Here is a 24,361-nt window from a genome sequence, read left to right as displayed (position 1 = left end):
GGACCATTTTGCCTAATGAATATTGAATAAATTAGTAAAATTTTAAATTAGATGATAGTAAGGAGATGATAGCAATAAATCATAAGATACCTTAGCCAGACTGGATTTATACCATAAATATAGGGTTGGTTCAATATTTACAGAAATATAAGCATAACTGTCCATATTAATAATAATGACAAATCATTTAAAGAAAAATAAAACAACTGAAGGCAAAGGAAAAGAGTGTTCCTTAAACTTAAGTACTTATTTTCTATTTAAAATCAATAGCCTACATTATTTGTAACAAATACAAGCTAGGATCCTTTCTGAGAAGACTAAGGGATAAGCAAAGATGTTCATTATCTCCATTACTATTTAATATTGTTCTGGAAATACTTGCTATAGCAATAAGATAAGAAAAATAACGGGAGAATTAAGCATAGGAGAAGAGGAAGCAAACTTTTTTTTTAAAGAGTTGATATGATGGTTTAGTTAGGGAAACCAAAGTGTTGACTAAAAAATTAGTCTTTCATGCAAAAAAATACTAAGAGTTGAACTAGCAACCTTTTAAATATCTGCAAGTACAATCACATTTGAGAAATGGTATGTTGTTATGAAATAACTTTCTCACTTTACTGTTAAATTATAGCTAAGGAAGAAGCAAACTGTGCTGTGTGTGATAGTCCTGGAGACCTTGTAGATCAATTCTTTTGTACTACTTGTGGCCAGCATTACCATGGAATGTGCCTGGATATAGCAGTCACACCATTAAAGCGAGCAGGTTGGCAGTGTCCTGATTGCAAAGTGTGCCAGAACTGCAAGTAAGTAGAAATTTTAACCAATTCTACCATTGATTGTTTTAAAGAACTTTCTTTTCTCTACCTTGAGAAATCATGATGTGTGGAGATAGTTTCTTCATTATAAGAGATTAAGCTTTAAAGAACTAAAGATTATTGACAATACCATATTGTTTCACTAGATACCATTTTAAAGTTAACAGTTGAGGTCAAATTGTGGTAGAGAAACAATTATGTGAATGTTTTAATTTTTCAAGAGGGTAAGATGGACGATGGATCACAATAGTGTTTCTTTTCCAACTTTGTCTTAGAGAGTTGTTTAGTGTACTGAGAGATAATAGTTTTACTTGCTTAAAATCAATCAGTTACTATGTATTAGAGGCAGAGCTTCAAGTTCCTCTTACTTTGGGACTATGTATCTTTCCACTATGCCTCACTCCTAACACTGTAAAAAAGTTGTTACCAAAAAAATTTCAAAATCTCATTTTATGAGACCATTTTGCTATTTTCTCTAATTAGATTCTCTTTCCTAGTAGTTTTTGAAAATAATTATTTGCTAAAGCACTCTTAAAGATAAATCTAATCAAACCATTCCCCTGATGAATTGCCACATACTCAGAAATTTTCTAGATTTTGCCAGGTGAGTAGGTTTAGCCTCATTCAGTCTTGTAGGAATGAATTTTTTTTTTAAATCATGAAATGATATTCCTAAATCCTAAAAATTGAGTTTAATTTTAATAATTTAAAATATTTCAATGAAATTTTACTGATTATATTTTGTCATTATAAGTTACATAAAAATGTTTTATACCTGTTGCATTATTGCATTATTTCTACCTGTTATATAAGAATTCATGCACATTTAATAAATTTTAAATGATTTTTTTATTACCTCACTGATAATGTGCTTTATATCTTATATGTGTGTGCCATTTTCAAAGGGCTTTATCAATCTCATTTTTTGTTGAACTAAGGAATAATGTATATATTACTTGTAGGTTGGTCTCATATTTGCTGCTTTTAATTGTATAGAGTTGCCTTGATTACTAAGAGGATAAATAACTTGTTCAGGATCATATAGTAACTGCCCATCATAGACAAGACTATATTATACTTTCTAAATGTGTAAATGAAATGAGATATTCCAAAGTCTTTTGTAAGATGTAAGCTATGTAACTTAGCAAATAATATACTGCATCACAGCATTAGGATTTTAAAGTAAATGAGGCCTAGAAATTTTAAAAGTTTGTTCAATATCACATAGATAGTTGTAGAAGCAGAATTCGAATCTAGTCCTTCAGATTCAATATTCAGTTTTCTTTTAAGTATACCATACTAAATCTCTTGATGGGAAGTTTGGAGTTGGGGAAAAACTCCCTCAGTTTTCACCATATGAAAAAAAATTTAACAATTTTTCCTTTCAGCAATGTTATGGTTTTTGTTCTTTTTTTACTAGCATATATTGGTTTTATAGCTCTATAGATCTCAAATCTCCACGCTTAGGTTTATCTAATTGTGATCATCTCTGGAAAATACACTCATTTTTGGCTGAATTTGCACAGAATTATTTGTGCAGAAAGTCAACTTAACAATTCATGGTAAGAAATATCCAAACCAGTTGTGTCAGACTCAAAAACAGCACTATCACATCTCCATATGTAAGGATCTTTGTGGACTCCATGTTGTCTTAGTTTTACACTGTAATATTTGATGTTTTTTAAAAATTTTGTTAAATATTTACTGATTACTTTTTAATCTCATTTGAGCAACTTTTCAGAGGTGTGTGGTTCATATGCATCCTGTAAGCCATGTGTTTCAAATCTCTGATCTAGACCAATATTCCTTTCATCCTTTTTCTGCATTGGTAGAAAAGCCTGTTTGTGATATTAAATTATAATCAGAAAGTTTCTTATTGTCCTCCAAGATATTCATTTGTACCCTTTATAAAATATAACCATGTATGTCTTTCATTAAGTTTAAGCATCAAGAAATCCACAAATGGATGACTTGTATGAATTAGGAAAGACCCCACTCACTGCAACTCACTTAATTTATAATTGCAAGGAGGATTAGGGTAGAAACCAAGACCAGTTAGCAAATAAAAGTGTTTTGTTTTTCCCAGTACACTCCTATCTCCATTTTCTTACTTCTAATCATTTAGCCCTTCATATAACACCTTGATTACCATCTACCAGGAAAAAAGTAATCACCAAGACTTTAAGTGCCTATTCTATAATAGATATTATATCAAGTGATAACCAAAAAATGAGCTAAAAATCTCTTGCTTTTGAGGAATTAGTGAAATAACAATGTCATTTTGGTGATCTCAAGATCCTGCTATAGCATCCTTCTTACAATTGTGACTCTTAAAACATTTTCTTGCCCCTTAGATCTGTTTGAAAAGTAGTCTGATAAAACCATTCTTTTAAAAGACATTTATCCTGTCATATTATCCTGTCATACTTGTTTATTTTTCTACTCAGCCTGATGACTTTCCTAGGAATGTTTGTATGTGAATTTAAATGAATTTTTATTTGCTATAATTTTAGCCAGTGAGTGGGATGGAGATTTTTCAGTACTTGAGGCCTAGGGGCTTTTAACTTCCTCCTACATTTAAAGCCCCACCTTGGATGGGAATAAAAAGAATATTTTAAAAATAAAATAAATACATAAAAATAAAATAAAATAAAATAAAAAGGGTATCTTTCCTATAACCAAGGAAATTAAGGGGAAGCATTTGGATGATTAACTCGATGTCCTTAATCTCTACTGAAAATGCTGAGATCTCTAACCTTAAATGATCTTGCTTTCTTGTCTCAGCTACTTTTCCAGGACTTTATAAATCTAGATTTTGGAAACCTGGACAGCAAGGACTGAGATTTAGGGGCCAGCTTAGTTTAAGTTGTATCACGGAATCAGTAGGCATTGTGTGCTTTATTTCTTGAGGTAATGTGTAGTTAGGGAAGAGTGAATTGAAATATTCCCTCAGATATTTCTTAGTTGGGTTATCCTTTGCAAAGCAAGTTAAATTTTCTGTATATTAATTTCCTAATTTAGAAAATTGAGGAAGGCCTCTAATGATCCCTTCAAGCTCTAAAAGTGTAATCTAAATTTGTATGCCTATACAATGAACATATTAAATATCTTTTAAAAAGTCTTGTTCTATATACTGGAGATTTCAGGGGAGAAAGTAACAGTTAAGAGTGACGAAGAGCATTCTACTTGGTGAAGAGGTTGGAAATAATATTTATTGTATGTAGATATTTTACATTGTAAGCAATGTTTGGAATAAAAGAGATTTTTTCATCTTATTTTTGTATCTTCTGTCTAGTGAAATGCCCTATATGTATTAGAAGTTTAAGAAGGTTTCTGATTTGGTTTCAATGTAGATATACTCTGCTAAAATTTTTGGGAAAATATGGTAAAATTTTTTACAAAAGTATTCTTTGAGTTTCAACTTAGAAGAAAGAGTTCAAATTTTCCTCCTCACTTTATTGAGGAGTAAAGGTTGCACTCTTTACCTGGAAACCCCCACGTTTCAAATAGCAGTGAAGTTACAAGCAAGTTAGTACATAGATACTCTCTCCTTCATGGAGGAGAAAGGATGTTTATGTCCTCTTTGCTTCAAAAAAAAAATATACATGACTCTTGGTATCCCATTTCAGTTGACTATATCCTCTCAAGGTTTCTTGGATTATCCAATTCCAAGAACAGAATTATCCAATTCCAAGAGCTTCTACCTTCATCCCAAAATTCTTTGTGTTGTGGGGTTTTTTGTTTGTTTTGGGGTTGCAACTGGAAATATAACCAATGTGTTACATGATTTTGTTTATGTTTAATTTGGTTTTTCTTTGTGTGTACCTCAGGGCTTTTGCATCCACTCTTCAGATGGGGGAGGGGGAGAGGAGGGAGAGAGCGGAGGAGAGAATTAAAAATCAATGTTAACTGTGATAAGGAGGCACTGGAAAATTAGGAAAGGTCTTTTGAAGGAAGTGGTGAGGAAAGGTAGGTTTTTAAATGGGCAATTTTCTTCAGCTTCTGTATATAAATTTTTAAAGGCATCAACCAGTGCAGCAGAAGTTGAGGAACAATAATCAGCAGTTTGACTAGATTGCTGAAAGCTTAAGAGACAAGTTATACAGAGTTATTGTGGATTTGGAATATCAAAGCCTGTTTTTTAAATAGAGAAATTTTAATTTTATCTTTGAGACATTAGAGAATTCTGGCAACCTTTTGAGCATGGTGGCACTTGTGGTCAGATCTGTGATTTAGGAATAGCATTTTGGCAGCTTCTTGGAGGATTGTTTAGAGAAAATAGAAATTAAACCTAGAATACAATTATTAGACTATTTAAAAGTTTAAATAACAAGCAATGAGCATCTCAATAGTATGGTTTTATAGGAGAGAATGTGTTGGAACTGAGTTATCTAATTAGATATGCATAGAATGAAGAGTAAGTGAAAAGTTAATTTTTTCAGAGTTACAAATCTACGTCACTGGAAGAATGGTGGTTTCCTCTAGAATCACGAGGTTAGACGGAAGGGCTAGTTTGGGAGAAATGGGAATATGTTCTATTTTGAAAATGCTCTAGTAGGCATCTGGTATTATCAGTTGTCTGAAAATTCAGTAACAGGACTATGGATGAATATGTAAATTTTGGGATCTTATGATTAGAGGTAATTGATCGCATGATTCCTGATACAATCTCAATTTTTGTTCTAAGATGTCATAGTGACATAAAGAGTGTTATTAAACTTTAGGTGAAACTTAAGAATAGATCATGAATGAATATATTTGAAGTGACACCCTATATGTTTTATTTTTCTAATTTATAAAGGCATGAACTGAGGAAGAGAATTCATCCTTGGCAATCATATTTCTCTTATTTGAGTGTTCTGAATTTTTAGCAACTAGAGATAGTGGAAAGACTACATCCGTAGCATATAGATTGGCTGTTGTTCAATATTTTTATGCCATAGTTGTCAGTTGGTAGGTATATCCTGACCACTAATCATTCAGTGCATATTTATCAAATAAGCTACTGTGTATGTGTTCCAGGTACTGTACTGTGCTAAACACTGGGACCGGGGAAAAAAAAGACAAACAGCTTGTACCCTTGTAAAGATTAAAATTTAGGGGAGACTGAGGCAGGTAGAAATTAGTTTCTCTCTGCAAGGAGTATTATATTTTTAGAGGTTTATTAAAAGTTAAGGATTAAAGAAAATTCAGGATAAGCAAAACGTGTGTAGGCAGAGAGGCCTAGACAAGACTTAACCTACATTATGGAAAGAGCCACATCTGCCCCAAAACAGAAGTCCAAGAGAGAGCGAGACCCCGCCTACAGGGAAGACCCTTTAAATAAAATTTTGTTCTCGTCCCAGGTGAGAAATCAGTGAGATTAGAGGGCATTCTGGGAGCTAGCAAGGACTCCTGGGGAATGGAGTCCAGAGTTCAAATCTCAATTTTACACCCTCCAAGCTTTATAATCCAAATGTAGGGGAGTTTGCTATTAAAAATCAACAAATATATACAAACAAGGGGTGTGTGTGTGTGTGTGTGTGCACGCGCTCACGCATGCGCTGTAGATGTGTATGTATAGTAGTGATTAAAATTTAGGGGTTTGACTAAATATAAGACTTCTAAATTAATATTGTGGCCGCCTATTTAAAAAATATTATAGTTCAAGTCAAGTGACTTTCAATTGCTTTTATTTACAAAGAGGTGGAAAGAGTAAAAGTAGAGAAATATAAGAAGAGGGTAGAGAAAATGTTTAGCCTATCACACTAAATGTTGTTCCAATGTCCAGCTCTGCCCAGGCAGGGCTCGTTAGCCCTCAGTCAGAGGACCCGGTGGTGTTTTCTGCAAAGGTTCCAGCAACACAGCCTCCTCTAGGAGAAGGCAGTCTTTTGTAAGGGGTAAAATTAGGGGTTATTGACTGAATATAATATACTAGTATCCGCCATGGATTAATTCAATCCCAATAAAATACTGAAGTCAGTTTGGGATTTTTATGGTGGTTTAATTACAATAGAGGGAAGAAATTAAGAAGAGGAGAGAGAGAAAAGGGTATAAGGGTATATTCTCTGGCCTATCCTAAGTCAAGGAAGTTTAGAGAACTCAGCCACAAGGCCTCCTCAGAAGATTAAAACTAGCTCAGCTTCCAGCTATGAGGTCTACTCCGAGATGAGGGGCCTCCGAAGAGGATAGTGCTTTAGGAGGTAAAGGAAAAGAGGAATCAGCCTAACCACTCACTCAGGTTGCTCAGGAAAGATGCCTCACCTAACCTGCACTACAGAGCTTCTCCAGTCACCTCACCAACCAGCCGCAACCCCCAAACCGCCAAGACACCAAGCACACTGCCAGGAGTCTCACAAGCTAGAGAGAGAGCCATGTCTTCATGAGAGAGGTTGGATAGAGGAAGTGAATCAGGGTGGAGAAAATCTAAAATCCATACTTTCTGGAACTAATCTCTCCAGAAGCCAGAAAAGTCCAAAAGAGAAGATTAGGAACAGACCTCCTAGAAGCAGTCCAAGAGTCAAGGTCCCAAGTTGAACCTGTAAAGATTGGATTTAGCTATCTCCTGATTGTAACAATGAAGGTACTTAGCTCTTCCTTTATAGTGAAGCTAAAATTGTAAGCTACAATCTATTTTTAGATTTTAACTACAAAAAGGTGTTAAGTAACTACAAAGGGTGAATTAAACACAAAAAGGTGTTAAGTAACTACAAAAGGTGAACTTAACAAAAGAAGTGTTAAGTAACCCAAAAAAAGATATAATCTAACCAGAGAAGGTGAGAACTATAAAATGGACAGTCCTGGAGAAAATCTAACGAAGGAAGGTGAGAATTAAAGAATGGGTAGTCCTGTAGAAAAGTGTCTGCTATGATTGGTAGACATAAAAATTTAGAGGAGATGACACAAGAGCAAAAGGTCTTTAAATAGAGGAAAACAAAAGACTAAAGAGGACAGTCAGTCATCTGGGCTTGGAATGATGGATGGAGGAGCATCTGGAAGACTGACATCCAGACTTCTTTTAGACTGTCACCATTGGTGAGAGAAAAGCTGAGCTAGTGGCCCTGCCTTTCTGGAGGTGTGAAGCCTCCAGGTAAGGCCCATCTTCTTGAGACTCTTCCCCTGACTGGAGCTTAGAGGCTTAGAGATTCTAACTAGTATAAGAAGAAGCCAGAGGGTGTGTGTGTGTGTGTGTGTGTGTGTGTGTGTGTGTGTGTGTGTGTGTGTGTGTGTGTGTCTCTCTCTCTCATTCCTTAATATCTTCCTTCTACTGTAAATATTGTAAATAAACTACCATAAATTCCATTTACTTTAGTGATTCATTTTGGGATTTAGAAATTAAATCCCTGGTTACCACCTAATTAATATAGGCAGAGTTCAACCACAAAACAAAGCCAGGGTCCAAGTCCAAAGCCAACTCCAAGAGGCAAATCACCAGCCAAAGATTTAAGCTGAAGACTCAAGATGAAGACCTTTGGACAGGGAGTTCAGGACCTTTTATATAGTCCTTTTTTCATGCCACTTCCTGCCCCTTCCCCTCTTCACAGGGGCCAATCACAGCTTCCAAATTGCTTATAGCACTGCCCAGGGGGCAGTGTCTATGGTATCCACCTCTCATCCTCCAAGGGTATAAACTCTTATCAGAGGATTCACAAATTTCTGACTGATTTGAGTTAAAAGGATAGAGTTCTCTAAGTAAGTGACTTGTGAACCCCCTTAGTGTTAAGTAGTGCTGTTTACATTTTTGTTTGATTAATTCAGAATAGACAAAAGAATAAAGAGTTCCCTTTCACAATATTTAATCAAATTAAGAGGGAGTAGAAAAGATGAGATTTTAGTTGGAATTTGAAGGAAGCCCAGGAATCCTGAAGGTGAAAATGAAAAGGAGAGCATTCCAGAAAAAGTACCTAAACCTTGAGTGATGGAGTATCTTATTTATTGAATAACCAGCAGGCCAGTGTCACTGGATCTAAGAGAATATTATAAGTAATGTGTAAGAAGACTAGATATATGGGGAGGAGAAACTGAAGAACATGTTAAGGAAGGCTTTGAACACCATCAGAGATTGAAGGTGTATGGTTAGGTGGAAGGTCATCCCTTAACTCTTTATATCAGGGATAGAAAGCTTTCAGATGAATTTTTATTTCCTAGTATAAAAGAGTCAACATGTTAGAAGTTTATATTAGAATTATGGGGAATGGTGAAGATACATGGTTAACCAGATGTAAGCAAGCTAGTCTAGAGCCAAACGAAATCACTGATTCCCTGAGATTGTAATTACCAGGAAATTTCATTTTATCTGTTTCTGCCAGAGCTAATCCTCACTTCCTATTCCTCAAGAACACAGTTGATGTCTGAGAAAAGTTAATCTTAGTTGTTCTTTCCTACCCCCAACACCCCAACATGAGTATAACATATTTACTTTTATGGTTGTCCATTATGTATTAAAGGGCACTGGAAAGGCTTTCTGCACTGTCCAGTAGGAATCTTTTCTACCTATTTGATGCCTAAAATTCTTTAAGTGAGAACAGGCCTTTTAATACAGTTATAAAAAATAAGATTTTAAAGGGTTATAAGAGTAGGACAATTAGAGCTTTAGAATAAACAAATTTTAGTTAAAACATATTTATCCTTTGTATAAATACCAGGTCCTTTCCTGATTTGATTGAATGGATGAAGTTAGCAAACAGGAATACTGAGGGATACAATTTGGCTACATATGTATTATATCCCTACTATATATATGTGCCCTGTACTTAGACTTGTGATTACAAAGAAAATCAACTACAATCCTTGTCAAGAAATTTCCTTTCTTCCTTCTTCCAGGGTTATGACTTTACAATAGTGATAAATAAATCATAGGTAATTTTTTTTTTTTTAGGAAGTGAGGACTAACTTTTGTGATATCAGGCTTCATAGGAAAAGAAGGAAGATAAGAATTTTTAAGAAACAGATGCCAAGTATTAAGGAACAGAGAGAGGATATGAAAGGTATTGTTATTTAGAACAGCAATTAGTCCCTTTTTTGGAATTTAGAGAATGTTAAGTAATGTTCAGTATCCCTGGAAAGGTAAGCTAGAATCTTCATAGTGAATGACTTTAAATGCCATTCAGATTTCTATTTTATCTTTATTTCTATGCAGAGCTATTCAAGATAATTTTTGGGGGGGAGTAGAGTTATAGTTCTTATATATATATGTATTTTAGCATAATTATTTTGGTAACTGTGTGGAAAAGATATATTTCAAGAACTGAAAGCTATGAGAGTTATTAGGTGGCAATTGTAGAGTTGTGGTTAATTACTGATATAAGGTGGTAGGTAGAGGTATGGGGACAGATTCATGACATGAAATAGTAGAATAAAATACTGCTGAAGGGGAAAGTACACAAGAGGCATTTCACCAATGGCTTTCCCTTTTTTCTAAATGTCTGCAGAAATAGAAGCTAGGAGCAAAAGTAATTCATATTCTATACAATTTGAATGATGACCCTGGAAATTGGTTTATGTTAGGAGAATGTATATTCTTTACTGTTATTTATTACTATACTAAAAATTTCCAGTGTTGTTTTGTGTCATTAGTGCTAACTTATTTTTATAGGCATTCTGGAGAAGATAGCAAGATGCTGGTATGCGATACATGTGACAAAGGATATCATACTTTTTGTCTTCAACCAATTATGGATTCTGTACCAACAAATGGCTGGAAATGCAAAGTAGGTTCTGTTTTTTGTTTAAATAAAATTTTTTGGCCTTTTCTATTTTAAAGACAAAAATAATTTTATTTGTGAAATTATATTGGAAATAAACTGTATACTTTGTTTTCTGTCCAAAATCTAAATGCTATAGCTCACATAAAGTTTGAGTTTTTTAGTATATAAAGTTATATTTATCTTACACCATAAATCATGCTCTTTTGCTTAAAATTTTATCCTTATTTCTTCTTCACATTAAAATATTTTACCTCTTAGTCATTTTTGGCCAACTTTCTCATCTCTAAGCTTTTAGTTCTTTTGATTTTAGATCTTTCCTGAATTCTCAGCAAGTTCATCTTTTTTAAAGATGAAATGTCGTTTTTGGTTATTTGTCACATAAATGCTGAAAGTAGGTACTAAAAAGTAATGCTCTATGCTTTGATATTTTTTGTTGCTATTGAGTATGTATAAAATTTTTATGAATTTTTTTCATGTTTCAACAATTTATCATCATTGAATTTTCAAAGTAAAATATTAATACAAAACCAATTTGTTAGCCTTTGTAGAGAAATATCTACTTAAACAGTTTTATAGACAAGATAATAGCATTTTATAACTGAATGAATACTTACCCATCAAATTCAAAGTTTCTTTCTTTGCCTTGGAGGAAATTGAAGAATAGAGAAGTTATTTGAATTGCTTAAGATTACTGAAAGAATTATTAGCAATATCAAAACTAGTTTTTTGAGTGAACTTTATTGGGTACAATTTTGCTTTAATTCATTCACTAAACACATATTCCTTGAGCTCTATTTATAAGGTACTTGGGGGATGGTGAATAAAAAGATGAGATGCTAACTAGGTTGTTACTCTCAACAAATGTTTATAATTTCTTTGTAAAAATAGTATATAAGTCTAAAATTGGTGTGAAAGCCACCAGAGATTTATAAAAGACCTAAAAGCCAAGAATCTTTTATGATAGACCTCTTCATATCTTGCTTGACTCAATTTATTTTTTAAAGGATCAAATCTATTCCTGGCCTGATATTTGACCTTTTTGTGTTTTTGGAAATTGGAAGAGCTAAAATAGACTTATGGGAGTTAGATTTTAGTTTTAATGTGAAGGAGATTAAAAGTTTATTTCTTGAAGCTGAAGTTTTTTCCTGTCGGAAGCAGCTCTTTCTAGACAACTTCAGTTGTTATTTGAAAACTGAGAAAGATGATGTGAGAGTGGGAATTTGATACATTTATGTGTATATATATATATATATGTGTGTGTGTATATATGTATTTTTATATATATGTATGTATATATATATACACACATACACACATATATAAACAATTATTCAGATTTACCAGCCATTCTCTTAGAATTTTTAGGAACTCTGCTCTGTAAAAATTTATCTGTTCTAGATGATGCAGAAAACTTTATAATTACATGAGAAGGCTAAAGTATTTTTTAACAATGCTTTAAAAAGCTTTTTGAAAGAATAAAACATACACATTTTGAGGGGGTTTTTGAAAGCCATTTTTTTAAGGTAATGCTTGTCATATAATCCCAAAAATGATGCATTTTTAACTAATGTAGCACAGTTATCATTATGGTCTTGAATTTTATAAATATTGTCATCTACAGAATGCCTTCTTTATGTTGGGAGTGCATCATAAAATTATATATTTGGGAGAAAAATCTTTGTCTTCATTATAACAGAAACTTAATCTCTAACTTAGAAAACAAGCTTAAGTAGATGTGTTTTTTCATTTTAAATTTTAATTCATAATTGTATAATCAAGTAAATTTTTCCCAACATAATATATTTAAAACTACAAATACTAATTAAAATTTTTTTGTCCTTTTAATCATTTTTTTCAATTCATGGTAGTAAAAGTAAAATTTTATCCCATTATCAAGAAAAAGAACTTCTATCAACTTATAATATCTGCAAATTATATTTATTTTATGATCTTTAGAATTGCAGAATTTGTGCAGAATGTGGCACTCGAACCAGCTCGCAGTGGCACCACAATTGCCTTGTGTGTGACAGTTGTTATCAACCACAAGATAATCTATCCTGCCCTTTCTGTGGAAAGTGTTACCAACCAGACTTGCAGAAAGACATGTTGCATTGTCACATGTGCAAAAGGTAAGAGGCCAATTTTACTGCTTGAAATCTAGTCAGACATAGCAATTCTTGAGGATACCCGTTTCTATGCCCTCAGGTCTTCAGGTCCTTTCTACTAAGAAAGGACAACCTTGTTACAACAGATTTTTTTCATATTTGAATTGCCTGACTAACATTTAGTTAGTGCTATTAGCAGCTCCTAAAATAAAGGAAATTACAAAAATGGTAATGAAGAAAAATATGCACAGCTAGTAAAGAAGAAAAAGGAAATAGAAGAAATGAGAAAGGAAGAGAGATATCAAATAGCAGAATGTCATCAACAATGACATTTTCCCTTCAGAGATAACTACTCATTTCTGACGATTTTTATGATTTCTCTTCCCCTCAACATATCACTTTTAGTTTGAGATTTTTGTACTATTGCATTACCCACTTTAACCTGCTGCTTTTTGCATACATTTGTTGAATTTATTTTAAGCTTATTTTAATTTGCATAATTTTATTTAAATATGTTTAATGTTAATTACTCCAGATGGATTCATATAGAATGTGACAAACCAGCAGATACTGAATTAGATTCACAGTTAAAAGAAGAGTATGTCTGCATGTATTGTAAACAGTTAGGAGATATGGATCCAGTTCAACCTTGTGATGAAATGGAGACTTCTGAACTAATTCCCCAGCCTGTGACAGGTAAAACTTGAGTATTTTTCTTCATATGAAACCAATTTTTTTTTAAGGGATCGTTATTATTAAAATCAGTATATAGAGTTTTAGTTAAGTGTGACTCTTCCTATGATGTTATGAAAAAGGAAAGGAGTTTTGTTTATCTTGATTCAATTTTAGATAACATAGGTATTATTTTTACTTTTAAACTCTTAGAGCAGATTCATAATAGTTTTAAAAAATTAACATATAGTTAATTCTCCACCTAGTGGTTAAAATGTTTAAACTCATTCTAGTTAATATATTTTTAATTACCAACTACACTCATTTTGCTAGTTTGAGAGAAAATGTATGTTGAAACTAGTCTTAACCACTAATGAGGCAACATTTAGTGGTAAAAATGTCAGTTCTGATGTTATTGGTAGATTTCTCTAAAGAATATAGTAAAATATATTTCTATAAGGTATTTTTAACATATATTTTAGGCAATAAGTCATTTAATGGTATACTTGTTTACCTCATGTTGAAGAATTTATGGAAAAATATTTTTAAAAACCCCACTTACTATGAAGCCAAGCAGAAGATTTTATGCAAACATCTTTTGCAGTATATGATTGTGTATGTTCTAGTTAGAATTTTATAAAACTTCTCAAGAGAATTCATATTTTAAAGCTTTGTAGTTTTCAGAGTGCAAGTGAATTAAGTGAATGTAGCAACAAAAATATGGTAGAAAACAACTCTTGGAGGTAGATAGAAGTATGACAAATATTTGTAGAACTTAATAACCCCATACCTATACATCACGAATATTTCATAATGACAGTAGTGAGTTGGCATTGGCTGGTGAATTTGACAACTTAAAAATAATGTCATTGATTGTATTTTAACTTTTTTTTAAATGATAATTTTTGTTATAGTTATATATAGATCATCAGTTTATTAGAACAAGGATTCCAAGTTAGAAGAATATTGAAAAGATACAGTGCATTATAGAGGGAATTGAAATTGATTTATGTAAACAGGCTGTTAACCTGTAATTTTGTATCCTTAATCCTCAGCTATGATTTACTTTTAAAAAGTCATTAAATATTGCAGTCTCTAGAAAATTGAAATGAAGTGAGTGACCCATATAGAGACACATATGGGAAGTGAACTTGCTGCCACACATTGAAAATTATAAATTATAATGAATTGTTATATAAAGGATGCCATTAAAGATTAAAGAAATTTGTGTGTAGACTAGATAGATTAGTCCCATGGGAAAAGTGAAAGGTAACCCTTGGGCAATCTGAACATTGCTTTGGTGTCTTGGTAAAATCAAAAGATACATCTCAACACATTGAAAAGATACTTAACTCTGATTTTGTTGGTTTCATAGACTATAGGATATAGAGACCTATAAACACTCTGTTAGACATCTCCAACTGACTATTGTAGACATTTCAACTTCGGGTCCAAAATGGGATATATTTTCTTCCCTTTTAAACTTACCTCTTCTTTATATTCTCCTCTTTCTAGTTTAGAGGAGGAAATTTATCTTTCTGCACATATGGATTCATAACCTTGGATGCATCCTTGACTTTTCCCTTCCCTTTCCCTGCCCTTGGATGGCAGCTAGATGTCACAGTAGATAGTGTGCTGATCCTGGACTCAGCAAGTCCTGAATTCAAATTTATCTCAGATACTTATTAGCTTTCTGATCCTGGGCAAGTTACTTAAAATCTATCTGTATTAGTTTTCTCAACTCAGAAGTTTATAGTTTATTTTATATATACCTGTCTGTACAGATATGTATTATGTTTGTTTATAGCACCTACTGTCTGTGAAGATGGGATTAACCCCACCCTACTTATTCTTTAGATTTTAGACATCAGGAATGTATACACCCCACACTTAAGGATTAAATGGGGGTGGGGGAATGGGGAGAAGGTCTATGACCCATGAGCCCTAGGGAGTGACAAATCAAAAACAACTGATTTCCCCCTGGGCAGTCCTAAGCCAAGTTTAAGCCGCCATTGGTACATGTAAAAGATGTACCCAAAGGCACAAGAACGTGAAGCAAAAGAACTGCCTTTAAATTTGGTTCATTTCCTGTAAGATGGTCTTCACTTTTGAACTTGGACTTGAAGGAGCTCCCACTTGAGACTTCAGTCTGCTTCCCTTGGAACTGACACATGGTGAGTGAAAAGGCTGACTCCCTTTTCTTGACTTTTCTGGAGACACTAGCCTCTGGTGAGGCCCCTTGTCTTAGAGGCCTCATGCCTAGAAGCCCTGTTAAATTAATCTTCTGGGTTCCTCTTTGCTGGGGCCTCTCAAACCTTGCCTAGTTCAGACCAGGCTGCAGCAGCTCTAGCTCATTTGCTCACTCTCTAGCCCTTTCTCCTCTCTCTGTCCCTCTCCCTCCACTCCCCCTCCACCCCACCCCCATTTTCTTCTCTCTATTTGTAAATAAACTACCATAAAAGCCATTCTGACTTGAGTAATTCATTGGAATTTAGTCATTAAATTCCTGCTGACCATACTCTCAATATTCTCCTCTCACACACATTGATTGTTTGTCCAAGAAAAATGCCCTTAGTACATGAGTTAATTAAATTTAGTGCCCCCCCCCCCCCCATACTATCAAATATTTTGGGAAATTTTCAAAAGTTTCTTTCATATTGCCTTTAGAATCTTGAAGATTTCACTGGTATCTAGATAATGTTATAATGTCAACTTTTGAGCTTTTATGGTATATCTATATATTGCAAAATTTCCCATGTTAACACTCTTTTGTATATTTCTTCAAAACATAACCTACTTCCTTTCTAAAAATCTACCATACTTCTGAGTGAAGTGTCTATGATTTTAGTTATACAAGCAAAAATAAAATCTTTTTGGAACTATATAACATATAGTTACAGATTAGCCTTGGATGTATTGTATAATCCTCATGTTTTGAACATCAGTTCTTATTAAGGACCTTAATTGATGAAGCCTTGCTTCCATTTGTCTTTAAAATTGAATGTTGCTCCTTTCTTTTTAGGATTACTGTACATTATAACTCCCAGCTTCCTTTTCTTTAAGATTTCAGTGATTTGATTTATGGTTTCTGTGCTATCAAAAATCAGATGATACGAAATTAGAAAATCATTTGGTTTTGCATATTTATTATTTTTATTATTATTTTTTAAACCCTACCTTCGGCCTTGGAATCAATAAAGGCACAAGAGTGGTAAGGGCTAGGCAGTGGGGGTCAAGTGACTTGCTCAGGGTCACACAGCTAGGAAGTATCTGAGGACAGATTTGAAACCAGGATCTCCCCTCTCTAGGCCTGGCTTTCAATCAACTGAGTCACCCAGCCGCCCTCTTGGTTTTGCAATTTAGTGGGGGATGTCTTAACATGTTTATGCTATAAAGTAATTTTAGAGATAACATTTTCTAACCTCTCTATTTTATGGATTTGAAAAGACAGAGCTAAATGCCTTGAGTCTTACTTAATGTTCATTTCAACATAGAAGCTAAATCCAGTCTAATGACTCTCACTTTGTCTTTTTAAAAATATCTTTTATAATGAACATTTTAATAGATAGGATAGGATTTTTTTTATCAAGAATTAGATCTTTGCATCTTATTTGAGAAAAACATTCTTTTGAGTCTGATAATTGTCTTAAGAATAATAAATAGAATTTTTTAGCTTGAAATTGCTTTCCTTTTATTTTTTTTAAACCCTTACCTTCTGTCTTAGAATTGATACAAGTGTCAATCCACAGCCAAAGAGAGGTAAGAGTTAGGCAATTGAGGTTAAGTTACTTGCTCATGGTCTTTCAGCTAGGAAGTGTCAGTGCTTATATTTGAACCCAGGACCTTCCATCTGTAGGCCTGGCTCTCTATCCAGTGAACAACATAGTTGCCCAGAAATTGTTTTCTTCCTCAGAGAAGGCTGAAAACATGTAGATCAAAGATTTTGTTATGTTCATTTTATTTGACCATAAATATAAAATTCTTTTATATGAGGATATGTCAGTAAATAAAGGTGATAGATAACCAGTAATTTAAGAAGACAAAAGGTAAAGAAAGACAGAAAAACTTCTTTACATTGAAGATTTTACATTTTTTTCTGGTAATAAAATTTTTGTTGTTTAAAGACTGATTATTCTAGTACATAGGGCATTTTAATTTCTCAGAAAAAAAGTTACAAACTAAATTCTAGTAATCAATTGTTAAGCATTTATTAAGGACCAACTATGTGCCAAACATAATGCTAATCCTTTGAAATAGTTTGAGACATTTATTAATGAATCCTGTATATAGTTTTCACATTAGCCTATTTTTGTCCTCTTTTCATGATCAAGTAATATTTTTGTACAGCTATTTATAATATAAAATCGAGTACCATACTTAAACATGAATTCTAATGTTTGAGAAGATAAAGTAATTTCAGAGTTTCTTTTTTAAATGCCAAGCACTGTCTTAATCATTAAGAGTAAAAATTCAAGCAAAGAGAAAAAAGAACAGTTTTTGCTCTCATCTCTAAATAGAGTACCACAAGGGGACTGAAAGTTATCTAGAACCTGAGCCAGATTTGAAATCTTTGAAGTGAGCATGGCTGGAAATGATGACCTCGTGAATGAGGAGACTCCTGGATTGGATTTTTCTCTAACTTCTGAAACAGAGGTGGAAAGTATTCTGATAGGATTTGAGCCAGATTAGAATTGTATACTGTTAAATGTGAAAAGCCTATCCTTATTATAATCGAACTATGATTCTTTGTTTTGGGAGTATTTGGGGTACACCAGGTATGTTTTTTTGTTAGCACTTTTCTCTCTTTTATTTTTAAAGTGGTGCTACACAGAATTTTTGGTAACTACTTTTTTGCACGTAATGTACTATAAGTAGTGAGGACCCCAAAAATGTAACTTGCTATTGAGTCATAAAATTCTGTCTCTAAATTTTACTTGTAACATATTTTCAATCTCAGTTATTTTTTCATGTTATATTTATACCTAATTCAGAAATATGAATTTGATCTTCATGAATTGTTTTATTCAGCTATAAAGTTCAATAATCTTTTAAAAAAATCTCCAGTCCTGACATCTTTCTAGTATTTCAGAATATAGGGATTGTAGTGTTCCCTTTCCTTTCTCCTCAGGAAATTGTTGTCCCTTTGAAGTAGCAGAACAACTATCATTTTGTTCGTAACCACTTTTTCCCTTTGACTACATTAGTAGTTTATATGATCTTGTTCTTAATCATCTCTAGTCTATTGGTTCTGTCCTCCTGTTCTTCAACTCTGACCATTTGCCCAACATTTTCTTCAATCCTGTGTCACATCGGAAAAATAATATTCTCTGGCTCTAACACTCCCTCCGGTGCAACAAATGTATGTTTATACATATACTTGAGTGTTTTTTGTTTGTTGGTATAATTTTTGTAAATTTTATTAAATCCTTTGCGTATCAATAACCATTCTTTCATTAGTTTCTGCTTATATGAGAACCTCATTATTTCTGGTAGCAAAAAACATTACTTTTCCACTTATTTTTTTAAGGACAAAGATAATGTTGCTTTATTCTTTGTTGATGAGGAACCTTGGATAGCTCTTTGAGGGGTATGTGAAAGTGACTCTACTATGTTAATGATTCTCCAAATTGCTATATATTACCTTTTGTATGTTGTATCCTAGATAAGAGAGGAAAAGCCAAAGACAATCTCTATTTTCCAGGAATGCCTAGTCAGTTGGGAGATGATAGGGAAACAACTATGTACCCTCCCTCAAAAAGCTATAAATAAAGGAATTTGGAAATTACCTTCATAATAAAAGATAATGAATATGTAGTAACTTTTTTGAGCAATAATTTATTCCAGATTTTTTTTTAGCAAGAAGAAACTGAACAATTAATTTTTTTTTTCTTATATAAATTTTTAGGACTATTATCCTTGCTATGCTTTGTAAGGAAAACCTATTAATTCTTGGTTTACATTCATTATAATCACAATGTCAAATATATTATAAACTGTTTTCTCAAGTTGAAGATGAAAAATCCAAATTAATTGCTTTCAAATTATTGGGAATAAAAAATGAGATGAAGACCAGTTGATCTTATGGTTGGTCAGGCTGCAAGCTCCCTCACTTGATAGTTGTTCCCTAGACTTAGAAAGTTTGGAGTTAAAAAAGACTTAGTAACTATGTAGCCATATGCAAGTCATTTGAGCTCTACATCAGTTTTTTTAGCTGTCAAAATGGTGATAATTTAGAACTGAATAATTGTTGCTGATGCTGTTAATATTATTAGAAAGGCTCAAAGTGCAATCTTATTTTCTGTAAACAATACAATTGAAATCTATCATTTGGATAAATTCTTTTGTTTCTTTTGAATACAAAAGTGTTGTCTTAAAAAAAAAAATCCAAACCCTGTCTTAAAATCAATACTGTGTATTGTTTCCAAGGCAAAGGGGTTATATGACTTGCACAGGATGACATAACTAGGTTGTGTCCTAGGTTTCATTAGAACCTAGAATCTCCCATCTCTGTGCCTGGCTCTCAGTTGACTGAGTCACCTAGCTGCCCCCAAAAATGGAAAAAATCTTAATAGGAGACTTGGCTACAAAAACAATAGTGTTAAGAGATAAACAAGGAAACCCCATCATGAAAGATAAATAATATAACTTCTAATTTTATATACACCAAATATCAGCATTTCCTTAGCTAGAAAATGATACTGATAGAATTGTAGGGAAAATATGAAAAGAAAACAATAATTCATAATATTTCATGTACCTTTCAGACCTTGAAACATTTAAGATAATGAATTGAAGAAGTTAAATGACTGGAATATTAGAAATATTAAAAATAAATTTGTGATAATTATTGAATGAGAGTATGTGTATGTGTATATCCTTTTAGTTTGGCATGTTATTTTTACCAAAATTGGTTTTATATTTAAGCACAAAATATTTACAAATAAAGAAAAGCAAGTCTAAGCATATTCCTTAATAACTACAATAGTAAAAATTATAATTTGTAAGCTTAAAAGAAATATTCCAATTACAGTTTAAATAATGTCTTTGATAGCATATTAATCAGTGAACAATTAGTAGTAATTACAGATAATTTTATGCTTTTAAAAAGATTATAATGAGAATATATAAAAGAGATTTAACTAAGAGATTTAGTCAAAAATTATTATTTTCAAAAAGTTTAATCCACAAATAGAAATGCATTAAATGAATTGAGCATGTAACCAAAATTGAAATTCTGAAAGTTAAAGAAGACAGAGTGTGCCAAAAATTTATCACACCAGTGCAAAAACTCCAAGCTAAAATAGGTTTATTTAGAGGAGGCCAAACTCCTAATAAAGCCAGATCCTGGTCCAAATCAGCACCAGAGACCCTGAGCTATTTTTATGCCAAGAAATCTGATGACACAGTGACAGAAAAAAAAAACAATCATAATCAAAATAGTATATAAAATTTTTCATAAAAATTTCCATTTTCTTAATGAATGATCAAGTGCTGATTAAGTGTAAAAGAAATCAGTATGGGTGGTAACACGTCCATTATTATAGCTGACCTTTCCAAGGCCTTTGCATTACTCAGTCAGGGTCTTGTTGTTTTTGCTGATACTTGTTGTGATATTAGAATTCAGCAGTTTGATTAACTAATATGTGTAAATGAAAGTATCCTTCCACCTCCTGTGTGCATCCCATAATGCACATGAGAGGGGTGTGGTAGGGTTAGTGAAAACTCCTGGGTTGTAGACTTAAGGTTAACATGTAAACAAAAGTTGATACTTTCCTAAACTGTAATTTTCTTAGCTTATCTTTATAATTTTTATTAAACAATCTAGCTATTTTACTAAAAACTAACGATAATGTTAAGAAAATATCATAAAGGGTAATACTATTATAATCACAAAAGGGGGTTCAGTGGTTTTTTATGTTCACGAGTAAATTGAAAACAAAAACTATATAGTTAGTAATATATGAAACCACATATTCCATTTTTGGGATATGAGTAATAGTTTACAGAGCATTAGGTAATTTAATTGAAAATAAGAAAAAGAAATAAAAAGAAATAGTAATTGTGATATTTGAAGAAATAAAAGTTATTTGAAACTATTTTGCCTAGTTATTTTCCAAGTCAGCTTATGAATTAATAGCAACAGATGATTACTTAATATATGAAATGACCAGGTTAATGGAATAACAAGTAAAATATTTAATTCTCTACCTTTAGAAACATTTTAACATGGAATTTGAAGTCACCCCAAATATCTCACTTTGCTAATGCAAAGTTTGTCATTTTGATAAATACCATTGCAAATAAATAAAAATTCAATTTTATTTTGAATTTTTTCCCTTATAAATAACTTCTAAATTGTTTTTTATAGTCTTTTCTAATTATTGATAACTAAGTTCTCTTTGTTGAAGAAAACAGTCTTATTCCCCTAGTAAGTTTTTACTGTATATCCTTTAATTTTCAGTGAAAAAATTTGAGTAATCCCAATTGTCTAGCCTTATAAGAATGTCATTCTAAATAAAATCTTGGTTATTCATTTGAAATATATTTTCTATTTAGTAAAATAAGGGCTTTTGTTTATAATACTCAAGTCTATCTTGTGAGTAATAAAGCTGCACTACTCTATGCAGAATAAGATACTCATTTTCCAACTTGGCCATTGTTTTGAAAAGGAGGGTTTTTTTGTTAGTTTCCAATGGAGTTGGTTGTCAATAAAGGGTTAGTAATAGTTTAAAAAAATAAAAAGAAAAAAGAGTTTAAAAAGTTCAATAATAATTTTTTTTCAAATCCCGAAAAGAAAATAAGATGCTAACAATAATTAGAGATGTAGATTGCTTTGAAAGTTTGTGTTTGAATTTATCTGATTTTAATATTGACCAAGTGTCAGTGCGATTAATTATTTCAATCAACAACCTTTTTTATTTTTGTACTGTGGAGAATCTTAGAAAAAACATCCAATTATATCTTATAAACTAACAGAAAAATAAGATGAATTATATAATGAGAATATGGTTAAGATAGACCTGTAAAAAACTAACCACTAGAAGAGGTTGTTTTAATAGTGAGTAATTTGGGTCAAGAACATCAAACTCATAAACAGAAATATTATTGATATCAGAATATCAATATGGTAATCAGATATATGATAGACTTTAGAAGGGATAGATTAAATGTGAGATTGTACATGGGGCTATGATACCAAAATAAATGCAGATTCATCTGACTGCCCTCAAATTCCCCTCCAAAAAAGCTTTTACATTTCATAATGAAGTTTGGGGTATCAGAACCAATAAAAGGATAGTTTGAAACAATTTTCCTTCTCAGGACATTTTAGGTCAGGAGTAAATGATTGCCTCATTGGGGTGAGAGTGGACCATAGTCTATATCAATAGGTTGCACCTAGCAAACAGGTTTTGGTGGTGCCTAAATGAGTAGTGAAGGCTTCTTGAGTCCTCAGCCCACAGAGGGTAAGGAGGTCAGATAACTAAAAGATTATAGGCAGTTCTTTGCTGACTAGCCTGGATGTAAGATTCCTTTGCATTGAATTATTCATGTATGCACTTCTTTGTCACAGGTGAAGAGAAGCATTAGCACACTTGTGTGCCCCTGCAAGGGACCAGGAATCTTGGTCACAGTTGAAGAGATTACTTGTGATTCCCTAGAAACCTGAGTATAAGCCAGGAGGGATGGCCAGTGGACCACACCTCTACTTAAATCATACACTTTGGAAAAACTTAAAACTTATAGACTTCCAGAACTAGATCTGAAAAGAGCAGCACAAAAAACTGGAATCTTTGGATACTGCCCCTTTCACACTAGCATCATAGCTCAATTTTTAGTATAAAGGTAAAAGTAAAGAAATAATCTGGGAAAAGAGGCAAACAACAACAACAACAAAAGAATTTTAATATAGTAACTATAAAGAAGCAGTTGTTAGGTGACACAGTGAATAGAGAGCTAGAAATGGTGACAGGATATTCTGAGTTAAAATCTGGTCCCCAACATTTCCTAGCTCTGTTACTCTAGGCAAGTTACTTTACCCAATTGCCTATCCCTTGCTATCCTAGGTTCAAATTTGGCCTTAGACACTTCCTAGCTATGTTGCTTAGCCCTTACCACTCTTCTGCCTTGGAACCAATACATAGTATTAATTCCAAAACGGAAGGTAAGGATTTAAAAAAAAATACCAGAGAGAAGAGGAATTAATGGAGCTTTCCTTAAAATGATATACTTATCTAACCAGAATTGTATACATTTAATTTCAAAATACTTTGCATACAAAGTCAGTCCAAAAAAAAAATTACATTCATCTGAAAGAAAAAAAAATTAAGAATTTTAATGGAGCAAGTTTCTCTATTAAAAGTCTAATTTCTAATATATAGAAAATGTCATTTATAAAAATAAAAGACTTCTTCTATTTCATAAATGGTCATAGAATATGAAAAGGCAGTTTTCAGATTAAGAAATCAAGGTCATCTATAGTCATAAGAAAAAATGCTCTAAATCATTCTTTTTTAGAGAAATTAAAATCAAAAGAACCTTGAGGGTACCACTTCCCATTTATTGAATTGGCTAATATGTAAAAAGAGTAAAGTGATAAATGTTTGAGGGGATGTGGGAAAACTGGTACACCAATTGACTGCTGGTGCTATGGTGATCTCATCCAACCATTCTTGAGAGCATTTCATCCATTACTAGGTCTGTATCTCAGAGAGGTGAATAAAAAGGGAAAAGGACCAGCCTCCTGGTAGAAAAAATATTTATTGCAATTCTCTTTGTAGTAATAAAGAATTGTAAATTAAGAAGTTGGCTCTCAATTGGGGAATGTCTGGGAAAGTTGTGGTTTATGATGATTATGAAATACTATTAAAATGACAAGCAGGATGAATTTCACAAAAATCTAGACTTATACTGGAAGACCTTCATTGTGACAGCAGTATTTCTTGATGAACAACTGTGAATGACCTAGTTATTATCAGCAGTTCGGTGATCCAGAATAGTTCTGGAGACTCACAATGAAAATTTCCGTGTTCCCTCTGGGAAAAAACCAAAACAAAACCAAACCAAAAAAAAACGACCCAAAACT

General features: G+C 32.6%; 1 protein-coding gene across 12 annotated transcripts in view; it reads left to right on the top strand.

The window, feature by feature from the left end:
- The window catches only part of KMT2C (lysine methyltransferase 2C), a 337,243-nt gene that overhangs the window by 161,302 nt on the left and 151,580 nt on the right, over positions 1 to 24,361 (top strand). For 11 of the 12 annotated variants that reach the window (XM_056799936.1, XM_056799944.1, XM_056799939.1 and 8 more), the window contains 4 exons: positions 632 to 803; positions 10,390 to 10,504; positions 12,458 to 12,630; positions 13,142 to 13,302. In XM_056799936.1, coding sequence (XP_056655914.1) covers positions 632 to 803; positions 10,390 to 10,504; positions 12,458 to 12,630; positions 13,142 to 13,302 — 621 coding nt within the window. Of the gene's footprint in view, positions 1 to 631; positions 804 to 9,679; positions 9,782 to 10,389; positions 10,505 to 12,457; positions 12,631 to 13,141; positions 13,303 to 24,361 lie in introns of those variants that run through there. The other variant, XM_056799946.1, reaches the window with a different exon arrangement.

Source organism: Monodelphis domestica, chromosome 5 (genome assembly GCF_027887165.1).
Source record: "Monodelphis domestica isolate mMonDom1 chromosome 5, mMonDom1.pri, whole genome shotgun sequence".
In the NCBI taxonomy this organism is placed as follows: domain Eukaryota; kingdom Metazoa; phylum Chordata; class Mammalia; order Didelphimorphia; family Didelphidae; genus Monodelphis; species Monodelphis domestica.
This window is presented reverse-complemented; position numbering and strand designations above follow the sequence as displayed.